Here is a 16,397-nt window from a genome sequence, read left to right as displayed (position 1 = left end):
TTGTTAGCCTATAAAAGATTGTCCAGGTTAAGTAAAGCACCAGATTTCTTTGCTTTGAAATTGAATTACATCAACTGGATAATTGCATCATCATGAAGGAAGTTCAGATTGGCAAGTAGAGATCACTGATGTTTTATTTATTTTTATTTTTATTTAAGCAGGCTCCATACCTGGTGTGGAGCCCAACACAGGGTTTGAACTCACCACCCTGAGATCAAGACCTGAGCTGAGATCAAGGGTTGGATGCTTAACTGAGTGAGCCACCCAGGTGTCCCTGTCACTGATGCTTTGAAAATTGGGAAAGCAAATATTATTACTTAATAAATACCTGTTGGTTGATGGACCAGGTTGTTTTTTTGTTTTGTTTTGTTTTGTTTTTCAAAAAATGGGGCCCAAGAAGGAGAAAAATGATAATTATAAAAGGTGTCCCTATTGGTAGAAAGGCTGAGAAGATAACAACTGGCTTTGTTTGTCACTTCTCCACTGGTATTTGTAGTCCAAAGTGTCAAAAACAGAATATTATTGTTGGAAATTCAAGTATCTGCTAGGAAAAGGCTAGAGGGGCTTCTTTTAAATTCTGGAATTTCATGTCCTTTTAGGACAAGTTGTAGGCTGAATTTCTAATTTTATTTATTTATTTTTAAAGATTTTATTTATTTACTTGACAGGGAGAGAGATCACAAGTAGGCAGAGAAGCAGGCAGAGAGAGAGAGGGAAGCAGGCTCCCCACTGAGCAGAGATCCTGATTCAGGGGTCGATGCCAGGACCCTGAGATCATGACCTGAGCCGAAGGCAGAGGCTTAACCCACTGAGCCACCCAGGTGCCCCAACTTCTAATTTTTTTTTTTAAGATTTTATTTATTTATTTGACAGACAGAAATCCAAAGTAGGCAGAGAGGCAGGCAGAGAGAGGGGAGGAAGCAGGTTCCCTGCTGAGCAGAGAGCCCGATGCGGGGCTCAATCCCAGGACCCTGAGATCATGACCTGAGCCGAAGGCAGAGGCTTAACCCACTGAGCCACCAAGGTGCCCCCCAACTTCTAATTTTAAATAAGAGACACTGTTTTGGGTCACTTGGGCGGCTCAGTCAGTTAAGTGTCTGACTTGACTTCAGCTGAGGTCATGATCCCAGGGTCCTAAGATCTAGCCCCACCTTGGACTCTGCTGGGCAGGGAGCCTGCTTAAGATTCTGTCTCTTCCTCTCCCTCTCCATTTGCCCCTCCCCCCTTCAAAAAAATAACAATAGACAGAGTTTTTAATAAAGCCTCTGTGGGGTTTTTTGCCAAACTAAGGCAAAATGAAAGGCAGTGATCATTTATGACATTGCTATGATCTGTTAAAACTGATGTTCCTTGTCTATGCTAATGTACAAGGTCACTGGAGTTTGTAAGGGTGAAGAAATTCCCTACTGATGACCCGTAATACTCAAGGATTGCTATATGTCCTAGAACAAAGCTGATTCATAATTCTACCACGTAGGCCAAAGGTATTACATTGTCAGTTTTTCTTGCCAACTCCTTCCAGCATTTAACTAAAGTATTTGGGAATCCTTTGAGAATCACATGAGTTAAATGAAATTTAACATGAAAATTAATCCTTCTTCCAATGTAGCATCCTCATATTCCAAAGGCCCAAGGGACCTTAAAGGATTTGCTCAAGGTAACACAGCCAAGACTGGAATTCTGGTCTCCTGATTCCAAGTCCAATTAGATAGGTAAGTTTTTCCCATTTCCCCTTCCACTTTAAACTATCCCAACCCCCTCATTGCCAGAGATGTGTGTGTGTTTTTCCAAATAGTCTCCAAGCTTCTCCTTCATCGCCTAAACTTCCAGATTTTCACAATCCTCCTACCTTGTCCTTACACCATTTTTATAGGCTTCCAAAGTCTACTTTAAGAAATCCTGAATGAGGAGAACAGGATCTGGAGTCTTCCCCACACAGTCCTGTTGGGGCCTCCAAGAAAACAGAGAAATCTGAAAATCAGTCTTCAACAGTCTCTCTCTCCATTCCATGCAGAAGTTTCCAAGGAAGCAGAGAGAAGCCTCCAGGAGAATGTGTCTGGGTCCCTCTTACACACGAGACTGTTAAGATTTCATACAATCTGCTCATTTCTTCTCTTTGCTTCCATGTCAGTAAGAAGCTTTGAACCACCTGGCTGATAGCAGATCTCTCTCTCTCTCTCTCTTGCTGTAGCACATTTATCTCCTGCAATATTAGGCCAAAAATTGTGTTGTTGTTTCTAAGTTAGAGGGTGAGCACAGCAGAGACATCCAAGGTTGTTCTGGCCAGGACGACCTCTCTTCCTAACGCATCCCACCTGCGTGGGGCAGAGAAGCAGAGACTCTCAGAGGAAAAGAATGAAGAAAGAATGGAAGTGGGGAAGGTGGATGATAAATCAGAAGAGCCGAAATTTAAAATGGAGGTAAATGAGGAAAGTACATACAGGCTGATTCATAATCAATAGGGCTGGATCTAGGCAAGGGACTGCTCCAGAGGGGTAAAGACTGCCCCCCCCGCCCAGCAGAACTGCTGGCTAGCACAGGTCCCCTGCTGTTTTCGTCTCCATCTCTACGCAGGCTCACAAAGTCTGCGACTGTGTCACCACACCAGGAAGAGATGAGAAAAATAAGAACATATGCTGACTTCTTCACAGTGCTAAATTTATTCTGTTGAAAGGGATGCCTTATATTCTGAGATTACATCCGTCCTTTTTTTTAGTCCTAAACATTTCTTTTATGAGACGACCGTGAAAGTAGATGATGATTGATATTATTTATGTGCTTCCTTGGCAACTTAGAAATTGATCAATCTGTGTTCGGTTCCCCTTTTTCATTTTGGTATGGCACTAATTCGTGAAAACCAAATATGTTGTGTTCATCTCCTCCCTAGAAAAATACAGACTCAATGGTAAATGGTGACCAACCTTTTTGGAACCAACTTCCATTAATTAACATAACCTCCCAGGAGAGGCCTTAACAGAATCTTACTTTTCCTTCTTAATAGTGTTCTCCATAAAAATGTTCTGCAAGGATATCAAATTAGTCATAACAACTACTGTTCAGGGCTTAATGAAACACTTTTCATAACCTCTGACAATTTGACAGGAGTGAATTTAATAATAGCAATAAATACAGATGGGACTACATAAATCAAGGAAGTCCTGATCCAAACCTCTCTCTGTGTGAGATGGTATCTCAGCTTGCTCATCTGAAATGAACCAAGAAATCAATTACAATGACAATCATGGCAATAAGAAAAAAAATCAAAACAAAATTCATGCTCTCAGAAAGAACACCTTTGTTCTTTTTACCTACTGCTTACTTCTCCAAGGCTGGAGCTGACAGACTACAGGAACTGTCACAGAGAAGACAATGTTAAGAATGAGGGGTGCGTGACCCCGCTGTGAAGGAGAAAGCAGTATTGCTTCCCCCAGGATAAGCCTTCTCAGCCATTTACATTAGGTAGCAATACAACGCAGGCACACACTAGCCCAAAACTTCCTAAGTGGAGAGCAGTCTTAAGGCCAGTGGTAGCGGGACACCTGGGTGGCTCAGTCAGTTGAGCGTCTGCGTTTGGCCCAGGTCATGATCCCAGGATCCTGGGATCGAGCCCTGCTTTGGGCTTCCTGCTCAGTGGGGAGCCTGCTTCCCCCTCTGCCTGACGTTCCCCCTGCTCTCTCTCTCTCTGACAAGAAAATAAAATCTTTTTTTTTAAATTTGTTTTAAAGATTTTATTTATTTGACAGAGAGAGAGAGATCACAAGTAGACAGAGAGGTAGGCAGAGAGAGAGGGAGAAGCAGACTCCCCGCTGAGCAGAGAACCCAATGCGGGGCTTGATCCCAAGACCCCACAATCATGACCTGAGCCAAAGGAAGAGGCCCAACCCACCCAATGGCAGCAGTATTCTCAGTCCTAGGCAACCTTCCAACCTCGCCTCACCTGTCTTCCTCTAAAGTGGAGGCAGATTCTCCTCCACCCTCTGTTCTTGTCTGAACCTCTTCACCTCCAGCACCTCCCAACACCTCCCATCTAAGGAGGAGTTTGCCCAGGATGGGCTTATGACACACGCCACTACTCCCATCTGCTTCTGGGAAATCGCTGGCCCCAGCCCAGAGTACTTACAGAGCCGTGTCTCTTTGAGGACCTTCATCCTTCATGCACAGCTAAAAGCAAACACAAGGGCAGTGAGTTTGCCTCCTTTTCTGAGGCTGTAGATAAACATTTTGAATGCACCAAAGTGGCTCAAGGGATAGGAAACCCAAATGGCTGTTAATCTCCTACCGAGAAAAATACTCATCCATACAGAGATGGCTAGAAATACAGACACCTCTGCACGGGTGCAGGTCTTACGTCTTTGGCCATATTAATTATCTCTATTGAACCTACAGAGATGTAATTCTTAAAATGCTCCTAGGAGTCTTAGGTAGTTGAATATTTTTTTTTACTCTCCTTTTCTTTCTTCCTTCTCTCCCCCCCCCCCGCCCCCCGGAAAAAAAAAATTGCTTTGGATTGGCACCAGGGGGTGGGTGAATTTCTTCTTGGGAGACGTTGTTGTCCCTTGTCCCGAATCACACGCAGTTACCATATGTTTCAAGAAGCCTGCATCTTGCTGCATAACTGACAAGCCTAGACTGTACTGGGCTTTTCTTACAGGCTTCCTGCCGCATTTGCCTCCCTTTGGCACTGAAATAACTGGTGGAGCCAAATGCATGGCATTAACCTATGCACACACATTCGTTGCACCAAGCGAACCAACAAGGTAAACTATGCAACAATTCAAGCTCCAACCCTCCGGTCGCAGGGCCTGTGGCTGCCCTCAGAAGTTGAGCAGCAAGGGCCATTTTATTCAAGCAGATCTCTGACCCCACAGCAGATGTTTCTCTGTATATTTATTTATTGTACCGAAGGTACTATAGCAACAATAAAGGATAATTTAAAGGGAAGAAAAATCAGCCCCCAACCCCCTGCAGCTATTTTCACCCAGGGTTTGTCCCGATGACTTTCTATTCTTTGTTAAAGCTGTACTCAGAGTATTTGTACAAGTTTTACTCCTTTGAGCAGCTTCCATTTTAGACCTTTAGAGGAAACAGAGTGTCCAAGTATGGTTCCCAACTCCATAGTCACTTAGACAGCTGATTCTCTGCCTGTATTTAGATGACTTGTTACCCACATAGCTTAGAATACTTAGATACCTTCATTATTCTTTTTCTTCTAGCAATGAGTCCAAAGCACAGCGTCAGAAAGACCACAATACACGCAGCAATAATGGGTTCTATTGGCATAGTCACAGTTCTATCTGTTGGAAAGGCAAACATAAGGAACACGAGCTAACATTTATATGAATCTAGTTCACATATTTCTACTATGTCCCCACCATGGTGCCTTATACTTAACATAGATCATCCTCTTAATTAAAGCCTTCAAACAACCCAAGAAGGTAGGTATTGGTCCCTCATTTTATGGGTGACGAACCGCTGACCCAAAGTCACAAGCTAGTAACTAGCAGAGATAGGCTTTAGATCCATTACTTTGGAGAAGGATAATTTATTGTAATGGGAATAACTCCCCTAAAGCAGGTAATCAGACCATTTTGTGAATTCCTCATCCAAATTTTTGGCCACACAGAAGGTAGAAATAGGCTGATATCAGTGGTTTTTCCTGCACTTTAAAAAGCCCCAAAGATATTTAGAGGCATCTCCACGGGGGACAAAAGAGGGAAGAAGGACTTAAAAGCAAGAAGAGAAAGATTGAGGGGTGTTCGGCTGGCTCAGTCGGTAGAGCGTGCAACTCCCGATCTCAGGGTTGTGAACTCGAGACCCACATTGGGTATGGAGACTTTAAAAAATAAGATATTTTTTCTTTTTTAAAGACTTCATTAATTTTTCTGACACAGAGAGAGGCAGCAAGAGAAGGGACAAACTGGAGGAGAGAGAGAGGGAGAAGCAGGCTTCCTGCCAAGAAGGGAGCCCGACACGGGACTCGATCCCAAGACCCCGGGATAATTACCTGAGTCGAAGGCACACGCTTAAACACTGAGCCACCCAGGTGCCCCTAAAAGTAAAACCTTAAAAAAAAAAAAAAAAAAAAAAAAAAGGAAGAGAAAAGTGAAAGAGCCTGCTGGACTGAGGGGAGAGAGGCCTGTGGGCCCGAGAAGAAGCGTTGTGGTAATACCCCAAGCAGGGGACAAAACGTTATATAAGGGGGCTGTGTGTGCCCCGAGGGAAGTAGGACTCTAAGCTCCAGCCTTCCCAAATTTGGCAAAGATGTTCATACCTTTCTAAACAACATGGAAGAACAGAGTCTACTTCTAACTTGGGCTAGAAAGAGATCGGCAGCAATCATGTCAGCTAGAAATGAAAAGCCATCCCCTCGTTTTCTGAACACCAGGGAAACCTAGAGCTATTTGGTTCATCAGGCACTGTGGGCGCAGTTCCCAAAAGCCTATGAAAATATTTGAGACCTGGAAAAAAATTGACTCCAGGGCGCCTGGGTGGCTCAGTTGGTTAAGCATCCAACTCTTACTTTCGGCTCAGGTCTTGATCTCACTGTCGTGGGATCGAGCCCCATATCGGACTCCTGGCTCAGGGCAGAGTCGGCTTCAGATACTTTCTCCCACCCCCTCTTCCCCTCACGGCTCGCACTCTCTCTTTCAAATAAATAAATAAAATCTTAAAATATATATGTATATAGCTTCTAAAATATGAAAATAAAGTGGCAAAATTACCCAAAATTAATAAATGTTTAAACATCTATAAAACGTAACTTTGTGTCAACTATAACCCAACTGTTTAATAATAATAATAACTAAACCTTAAGAGCCAAATTAATATCATATTTATAATAAGACTAAAAATGTATGCAAGTTACAAACAAACTTTCAAAAATTTTACAGCAAAAAAGTATACTTAATGTGCTTCATTTTAATATATTTGCTATGATATGGGATGAAACTTTCAAGAGTGCTTAATTCGGATCAACAAAGATATTTAAATGACCCAGTCTAAGCCCCTGGATTCACCCTAGAGGGGGAAGGGCTCCAATCTTGGCCAAGATATTATTTTAGGAATTTATAGGAAATTAAAAGTGTGTTATTTATCATACAATTGAGTTTGTCGATTGAGTGTAGTCAAAACATTTTTATTGAACAACTACTGGTGCAGTAGGTTGTGCTCAGCCTGCAAAAGATAGGCCAGATATGGAAGGCTCCTGCCTTCAAGGAGCTCACATTCTAGTTGCCAACAAACAAAAACAACAGATACTAAACAAACAAACAAAAACTACAGATTGAGATCAGTGTTATAAAGGACACGGGTTCGCATGATAGTACACAAGGGGCAAAAGATGGGAAGGAGGGCAAGAGAAGAGTTTAAATAAATCTCACTTCAAAGCCCAAGTCCTCTATTCCTCAATATTAAAAAATAGGGTTTATCCCCCCCATACCTGTAGGACACAATAACCACTTACCTTTAACTTGCTTTCCTCTTTATAATGTATCCAGTTCCTGCTCAGGGTAATTTGGGGGAGTATGTAGATTAAGCATCCTTTCCTCTCACTCTTTTTTAGCTGTTACTAAAAATTTTTCTCATGAGAGTGTGAGTTGCACCAACACTCTGGAGAAATTCTCCTCCGTGGGCCTTCTTGTTAGCTCGCCCTGAGAGACACCAAACGGCCCTCACCTTCTTAGGGACCCCTTCCACTTTCAGTGCCAAGGAACAATTGGGAAAGGAAATCAAAAATCATCCACAGACCTGAATATTCTTACCAAGCTGAATAAAATGAAGACACTCCTGGCAGCTTTCACTCCATAAACAAGCTGAAAACTGCCTGACCCACTGGCTCACTTCAGATTCCAAGTGAACTTGGAACTTACACTTTGGCAAGTATAAGTCTAAGGCCGTTTGCATTCACCCTCAGAAGGGGAGGGGCTGCAATCCTGGCTAAGATAGTATTTTAGGAATTTATTGGAAATAAGAAGTGTACTGCAGCTCTCCTGCTGTCCTGTTTTACTCTCTTGGTATTTTTTCCCTTCCATATTTATTAGGGCAAGATAATCCCAACACATAGGCTACACTCTTGTGCCCAAGATCCATGCTTTCACTCCAGCTTCCACGGCCTCATTTAGAAACCACCCTACTGAACAACAAAGCCTGCCCAGGCTCACCACAAGCATATTTAGCCTGAGCCCCAGCAGCAGAGCACTTAATGCTTTGAAGATAGCCCACAGCCAAGGAAATAATAGAGCGGGAAGAAATCAGAAAAACAAGTTGGTTTGGAAGAGCTCCATCCAAAACCCCACCCATCCAAGAGCCAAGTTGCCAAGCTAGCATCCTGCTTGCCACATGAGTCATATGTTTTTGTTGTTGCTGTTGTTGTGGGTTTTGGGGTTTTTTTTTTTTTTTTTTTTTTTTTGTTTATGGCACAGAGAACTTGTGATTCCTTCTTAACCAAGAGAGATGATATAATTCCCTAATCTCCGTGCATAATTTTCACAATTGGTTAGAATGCCGTGGCTGGAGGTGCCTGCCAGCCGTGCTTTGGAGGGGGAGGTGAAAAGGCAGGCTTCAATAAGGGACCTCCTCCTCCACTGCTAGATCCCATGAGTACTTGGGTTATTTGTGGCTTTGGTTTTGAAAGCAAGCAGCCCCTGGGCATACTGTCACCACTCTGCAGGACAAATTACTGGACAGGCCAGTAATCATAGTCATGGGCATTCGGCTGGGTCGGTGTTCCCGACCTCCCCTTGAGAGGGAGGAAATAAGCCTGGTGCTCACATCGTCCAACACTTCTGGCAGGGGTTCAATTGGCTTCCCAGGAACTAGCAAGAAAAGCAATGTGTGGGCATGGGGAAGCAAATGACAAAGTGAAAAATGTTCTAACAAGAAATAAGTACCTCAGCTTGTTTGGCTGCTCTTAGCATATTGGCCTCAGACCAGGAAATGTGTGTGTGAGCATTTCCGGCATCTGCGACTCCAGGTATCTTGTCTTTCTCTTTTTCTTTTTCTTTTTTTTTTCAGAAAAACTAAATTTTATTTCAATGATGCACATTGTCCAATTAGAAGGAGAAGGGAGTCATTACATGTATCCAAACTAAGGCTTTGTAACCAGAAAATTAACTTGGCTTGCCCGAGTTTGCAGATCACATAAACTGGTATGTTTCTCAACTTCATAATTACAGTTTTAACATGAAAGCAAACTTTAAAGATTTTTTTTACCGTGTTTTTGTCTGTATATTCAGCAACTAAAATTGACAATTAAGGGTCTTAATAAATGGTTGTTTCAAATCAAGAGAGATGTTATCTAAGAAAACTTAACTATGCTAACCAAACTTTCGGAATTTGTATCAAAAAGGAAGCTATTTTTGGGGCGCCTGGGTGGCTCAGTGGGTTGAAGCCTCTGCCTTCGGCTCGGGTCATGATCCCAGGGTCCTGGGATCGAGCCCTGCATCGGGCTCTCTGCTCAGCGGGGAGCCTGCTTCCTCCTCTCTCTCTGCCTGCCTCTCGGCCTGCTTGTGATCTCTGCCTGTCGAATAAATAAATAAAATCTTTTTTTTTTAAAAAAAAAGGAAGTTATTTTTGAACTTAGATCATAGCAGCAAGGAATGAGTGACAAGCTTGATGGCTGCCAGTTTTCAGCTTAGACTGTGGCTCTCTTTACCCAGCTACCAAGATGGTCGTTCCCATTCCAGTTATCACAACTGTGTTCTTGACAATTTCTTTTTCTGCTGCTCACCCCAAGGTAAGTTTTTTTTTTTAGATTTTATTTCTTTATTTGACAGGGAGAGAGAGAGATCACAAGTAGGCAAAGAGGCAGGTAGAGAGAGAGGAGGAAGCAGGCTCCCTTCTGAGCAGGGAGCCCAAAGCGGGGCTCTATCCCAGGACCCTGAGATCACAACCTGAGCCAAAGGCAGAGGCTTAACCCACTGAGCCATCCAGGCTCCCCTCGAGGTCAATTTTTGCCCCCATCACCTATGTTAAGTAGAGGTGTGGGAACACTGGTCTGCGTTCCATTCGCTCTCTGACCTGGTTTCTTTCTACTGTCTTCCTCATTTTCTCGGCTCAGGTCCCCTTTCTCTTTTTGTATGAATGAGAAGTATGAGGAGGGAAGAACACTTGGAACTTCATTTGTTCCCTGTTATTTATTTCAGGGGTGAAAAATCTGGGTAGGTGAGGCATGAAGCCAAGAGAAAGACCTTTTTACACCATCTTCCCCCTCCCTCACTGCTGCTTAGCCTATAGATCACAATTTCAAAGTCAGGAGTGATTTTAAAGATTCATTTCCTTATCTATCATTCTTTCTCTTTGTGTTTCTGACTTCTCTTTTAGTTTATCATTAGGCTATAAACTCCAAAGTCCAGTTCCTACGAACCTTGTTGCCTAAGAGAATTCAGGAAAGGTACTCCTCCCTAAAAGCCAACCAGAATTGTCTTCCACCACTTGGTTCTAAAAAAGACCTTTGCCCAAAAAGCATTGCTGTATATGGAATGGGTATCCTAAATGGAAGAACTGGAGTCCTTAGTGGAAATTCCTTGGATAGGGATGACTCTCCAAAGAAAATCATGGCTACTAATCATAATTGTCATCATGATCTGTTGCCACAAAAATATTATTGAAAACCTATTCTGACTTTTTGCCTACTCTACTTGAAAAGAGAGTTACCTTTGACAATGAGGTGGAAGTCCTTGGTCTCCATTCGCACAGATGAATTTGCAACACAGCTGAAGGTTCCATTGTCAGATTTCTTGACTTTGGTGATTGACAGTTGGAGAGACTCACTTGTCTGATGGACTTGGTAATTTTTCTCTAAAATCAGGATGTTACTGTTTTTGTACCACATCATTTGAGCCTGGGGGTTGGATTTCACGCTGCAAACCAGCCTCACATCACTGCCTTCCTCCGCTGTTTGGAAGTCATCTCCACTTAGAATAGGAGGAACTGCAAGACTCAAGCAGGTGGGTTGAATTAACAGATAAGCAGTAGTTGACTGTCAATGTTCAAGATCTTCCTTCAGTCTCTCTCATGTAGTCGTTCATTCATTTGACAAAGATTTATTGAGTACCTACTTTGTGCCAAGCACTGGACTAGGAACCAGGGATACAATGGTAAATGATATATATCCAGTTCCAAACCTCATAGAACTTCTATGTGGTAGAGAAGATGAACCATGGAAAAACGTCTATAATAATGAATCTGGGGCGCCTGGATCAGCCATTTAACTGACCGACTCTTGGTTTCGGCTCAGGTCATGATTTCATGGGTCATAGGATCAAACCCTGTATCAGGCTCTCTGCTCAGGAAGGAGTCAGCTTGAAGATTCTCTCCCTCTGCCCCTCCCCCCACTTGCACACACAAACTTTCTCTCTCTCTCTCAAATAAATAAATCTTTTTTAAAAAACAATGAGGGGTGCCTGGGTGGCTCAGTCAGTTAAGTGTCTGCCTTCCACTCAGTTTATGATCCCAGGGTCCTGGGTTCAAGCCCCGCATCTGGCTCCCTGCTTGGCAGGCAATCTCCATCTCCTTCTCCCTCTGCCTCTCCCCCTGCTTATGCTCTCTCTCTCTCTCTCTTAAATAAATTAATAAAATCTTTTAAAATAGTTAATTAATTATAAGTCTTTGCTCTCTGACCTTGAGAAAGTTACTGAACTGCTAAGTACCTGCTCAATTTCCTCATCTAAAAAGTGGGCTAATACCTCTATCTGCTGTAAAGATTCAATGAGGTAATGCCTGTAAAAAATTTACCACAGTGCTGGTCATATTATTGTGGTGCTAGTGTTGGTGGCCGCGGCAGCCACAGTGGTTTTGAGGTTTCCTTACCTCCTCTATCTTTGCATTTTATCTAACCAAATTTGCCCTGGCCACATTTAACTAATGCATACTTGCATTTCCTCGGTGATCCTCTAAAAATAATGTCCTCCTCCCGGAAGGTGCTCCAATCATGGCAACTTTGACATCTATGGAAGCTGTGACCTTCTGAGTCTTTCTCATCCCTCTGTGTGAGCAAGTCCTTACTCCCTCCATGATAAGGGCAGGCACAGAGACAGAGATTTTGAACACGTTTCTCTTTGCCAAATAATTCCAGCCCTCTTCCCCACCGGGGCGTTCCAACATCTAGGAGGAGAAATGGTTGAGCTGACTCTTTTTCTCCTCTCTGCCCGTTGCATTTTCTGGTTGAGGTGCGGAAGAGCAGTAAAGTGCTTAAAAAATGGGCAGTAGGAAAGAGAGGTGGAGAAGAGGAAAAAAGGAGCTTGGTTACACACTGAATAATTAGACCCTGAGTAGGCTGTGCTATTAATAACGCTTTCAGAAGAATGACATTTTGTTGCTCTTTGGAATGAGCTTGAAATTCTGTATCCATATCCAACAGCATGTTAGATGGTATTCAGAGATGTAGGAAGCTGCTGAAATAGATAACAGAATTACCAAATGTACTATAGGGCCTGCAGACATGTCCTATTAGTTGTTCCTTTTTATTTAACTATTTACAGAGTTAATTTTGAAGACTGTCAGCAATACGGGGGTATTCCCTTTTATAAAATTAGCACATTTCTGATAAAGTTAAGATCCTCTTTGACTCCATCTTGTTCACTTCCTGGCTCCCCAAAGAGGCCCATGGCTATAAGTTTCATGTAAATCTCTACAGCTGTTGTTTTTTAAAAACAAACAAACAAACAAGGTTTTTTATACATATACTGTACCGATAGGAAATACATCATATTGTTTTAGGAGGCTTATATAAAAGACTCTATTCACTCGATAGCTTGCATGTTTTTGAGATATATATACGATGAACCACAGAGATCTAGCTCATTGTTTTAGAGTACTATCATGTGATATAGGACTCTTTGATCATTTTACTTGACGGGGATTCTTTTCTTTCTTTTTTCCCTTCTGCTTCTTCCTTTTTTTTTTTTTAATTTTTATTTTTTTAGAAAGAGAGAGAGTGGGAATGTAGAGGATAGAATCTTAAGCAGGCTCCACACCCAGCACAGAGCCCCACAGGGGGTTCCATGCAGGGCTCATTGCGGGGGCTCAATCTCACAGCCCTGAGATCATGACCTGAGCCAAAATCAAGACTCAGTCACTTAACCAACCGAGCCACCCATACGCCCCTAGCCAAACCAATTTTCAAAAGGCAAATAACCCAATAGAAAAATGGGTAAAGGACATGAGCAGGCATTTCACACAAAAGAAACATGAACAGCCAGTACACTTATGAAAGGGTGGACACCCTCATTCTTAATTAAGAAAATGAAAGTAAAATTCCAAATCAGGCTGGCAAATTCTTGGAGTTGGAGGATACTCAGTGCTCACGAGGGCATGGGGAGACGAGCACTCTCACGCACTGTTGTGGGAGCATAAATAGGGCAATGAGGCAACACCAAGCTCATGTGAAAATGCACACACAACTCTTCAGTCCCAGGTTTCAAGTACCACTTAACACAGTGCAGACAACAGCGATTGGCTAGTGGTCTCTTCCCTCTCACTCACAAGTGACATTCAGCACCACTGAAACGGACACCGACTGGTCCTTCTGTAGCTTGCAGGTAAAGGTGACTCCGTTGTCGTTTTCAGTGATGGAAGAAACACAGACCGTACTGGAGTTGATTTTGTTTCCAGATTTCAAATCCACTGTCCCCTCTTCTCGGTACCAGAGAAGTTCTTCCTCTCTGGTGTGGTTATGAACAGCACATTTCAGAGATTCTTGGGAGCCAGGCTCAGTGTCCAGGATATAGTTCTCAGTGCTATTATTCACAGTTAAAACAGAAGCTGGGAGGGCAGGAAGAAAGTATTAACCTAAAGTGAATGATCAAAACGACTAAATGGGGGATTGGTTAAACAAATCATGTTACACCCGTACAATGAGATATTTTGTGATAATTAAAAATAGTCCTATTGATCTATGGTTTTACAAGGGGAAAAGCTCTGTAATGTATCATTAACTAAAAAAAGTTATGTTAAAAGTAAATGTTAAAATGATGGTTACCAGATTTTGCTCCACATTGGAATCACCTGGGGATCTTTAAAAACACATGGTTGGCTCCCACCCCCAGACATTCTGATTAACTGATATGAGAGCAATCTGGGTATTGCATTTGCAAAATGCCTTCAGGCAATTCTAATGCGCAGTGAAGTTTGAGAACTACTATGCACAGAATTACCCCATTTACACACACACATGCATGGATGTACACACACATGCATTTAAGAGGAAAAGTCTTGGAAAAAAAATTCAGTGTGTACACTGAACAGGATTGGTAAAAATAGAGAAAAAAGTAGAGAAGTGCTTTCTAGACATTGTTTACTTCAAGGGGTTGAAAGTGGCAAAGGAAGGGTGTGAGAGCGAGGAAATACAAATGAAAAAGATTGATAGTAACATTGAAAAATACTTAGGACACCACATTAGGTGAATAGGCAGAATGTAAATTTCATCTCCAGTAATTACTATGAGTGTATAAAAATTGAATATGCAACTGAATACGGGCAAAAGCTGATTTGAAAAGGTTTCCGATTAGGTAATGGGATTGTGGAGAATTTAGTCTTGCATTTCTGATGTTTAAATGTTATTTTGGCAGTGTAGTAAAATAATTGATGTTTAAACAGCTGTGGTCTGTAGCACAATCGAGTTGTTGTGCGAAGGATTATCAGGATATATAGCAGCTGGTTTCCATCTCTGATTTTCAGAAATCCTTTGACTGTAACATACTGGAATTTCAATTCTTACTTCCCTAGTTCAGAAGCAAGTAACAAAAGCTAAAATTGACTTTAACTGCACATACTTGCCCCTGACATGACATTTGTTAATATAGTCTGTAATCATATGAATTTTTCCTTTAAAATGCATAAACTACTGGTAAAAATGATGTGATTGCTGCCCAGTATTTTTTAAAAATCTGGAAGAATACATATCAAAATGTTGTTAAGTGGTTATCTCTGGATGATGGGATTTAGTTTTCTTTCTTCTTTTTTCTTCAAAGATTTATTTATTTATTTGACAGAGACACAGTGAGAGAGAGAACACAAGCAAGAGGTGTGGAAGAGGGAGAAGCAGGCTTCCTGCTGAGCAGAGAGGCCACCAGGCGGCTTGATCCCAGGATCATGACCCAAGCTGAAGGCAGACACGTAATGACTGAACCACCCAGGGGCCCCTATTCTTTTTTTTTTTTAATTAAAAATTTTATTTATTTGATGGGGCACCTGGGTGGCTCAGTGGGTTAAGGCCTCTGCCTTCGGCTTGGGTCATGATCCCAGGGTCCTGGGATCAAGCCCCACATAGCCTCAGCAGGGAACCTGCTTCCCCTTCTCTCTCTGCCTGCCTCTCTGGCTACTTGTGACCTCTATCTGTCAAATAAATAAATAAATAAATCTTTTAAAAAAGTTTTATTTATTAGAAAGAGACAGAGGGGTAGACAGAGAGAGAGACAGAGAGAGCACACACACGTGTGGAATAAAATAAAAAACATGCACATGACAGAGGGAGACAGAATCCCAAGCAGACTCCCCGCTGAACTTCAGCCTGAGCCTGACACAGGCTGATCCCATGGAATCAAGAGTCAAACGCTCAACTGACTGAGCCACCCAGGTATGCCTTCTTTATCCTTTTATATATTTCCTATTCTTTTCTACAAAGACTGTGTATTACTTTTAAAATTGGTGTTTGGCGGGGGAGGGGATCTACTTCCAGGTTGGGGTAGAGAACAAATGCAGAAAAGATTTTCTTGTGAGTGGTTATGCTTACCTAAACAGCAGAGTGTATTTTGGATGTCATTAGTAATGAAATGCATTAAAACGTAGAAAAATAACAGCTGTGGCTCTGGAGAGAATAGAATATTTACTCTGTCTTATAATATCAGAACCATAAAAATATTTTTCCATTTAATGTCTTATCATGTGGTCTGACTCCTCTACTCTGAGCCATACTGGCTGTGTATTTGGTGATTTGGATTTTCCCAGTGCCTGCTGATCAGGTTTTAATTGGCAGTATTTATTTACAAAGAGACCAAAGGAATATTAACTTACTTGTAACCTCACATGGCAGAAACAAAATCACTAAGAGAAGAAATCTGCATGTTCTCATGAGGCCACTGACGTTCCACACCATCTTTAACAAATTTACGTCTGATCTGCTGGGGGAGAAAGAGTGTAGTTGGTTCTGTACTTTGGTCTATACTGACTTTATGAACCTTCCTCTTGTCTATTATGCATTTAAAATAAAATCCCAGATGAGTCATCCCAGCTGTACTCTTTCTAGTTTTTAATTAAACAATCCTGTTCTGATTACTGAGTTCAAAGTACTTTTAGTATTAGGGATTTTTTTTTTAAGGCAAGAAAAGAAAACCACAAGGAAATACTATAGGACAGCCCTGGCAAAGGCAGAACCAGTCTTCCTTGGAGAAATTGATAGG

At 42.1% G+C, this 16,397-nt stretch overlaps 1 protein-coding gene across 2 annotated transcripts; it reads right to left on the bottom strand.

Annotated features, from left to right (window-relative positions):
• Positions 1–3,103: 3,103 nt before the first annotated feature.
• TMIGD1 (transmembrane and immunoglobulin domain containing 1) lies at positions 3,104–16,093 on the bottom strand. 2 transcript variants are annotated; one of them, XM_032322315.1, is made up of 5 exons: positions 16,012–16,093; positions 13,483–13,761; positions 10,654–10,929; positions 5,191–5,294; positions 4,117–4,161 (listed from the first exon to the last, which is right to left on the bottom strand). In XM_032322315.1, the coding sequence occupies exons 1-5, from the start codon at positions 16,091–16,093 to the stop codon at positions 4,117–4,119; spliced, it is 786 nt and encodes a 261-aa protein (XP_032178206.1). The 2 variants fall into 2 exon arrangements, 1 of the variants encoding a protein (XP_032178206.1); XR_004280786.1 differs by lacking the exons at positions 10,654–10,929; positions 13,483–13,761; positions 16,012–16,093 and adding exons at positions 3,104–3,205; positions 7,463–7,817 and having other exon boundaries at positions 4,121–4,161.
• Between the last annotated feature and the right edge of the window lie 304 nt (positions 16,094–16,397).

Source organism: Mustela erminea, chromosome 18 (genome assembly GCF_009829155.1).
Source record: "Mustela erminea isolate mMusErm1 chromosome 18, mMusErm1.Pri, whole genome shotgun sequence".
Taxonomy (NCBI): Eukaryota; Metazoa; Chordata; class Mammalia; order Carnivora; family Mustelidae; genus Mustela; species Mustela erminea.
This window is presented reverse-complemented; position numbering and strand designations above follow the sequence as displayed.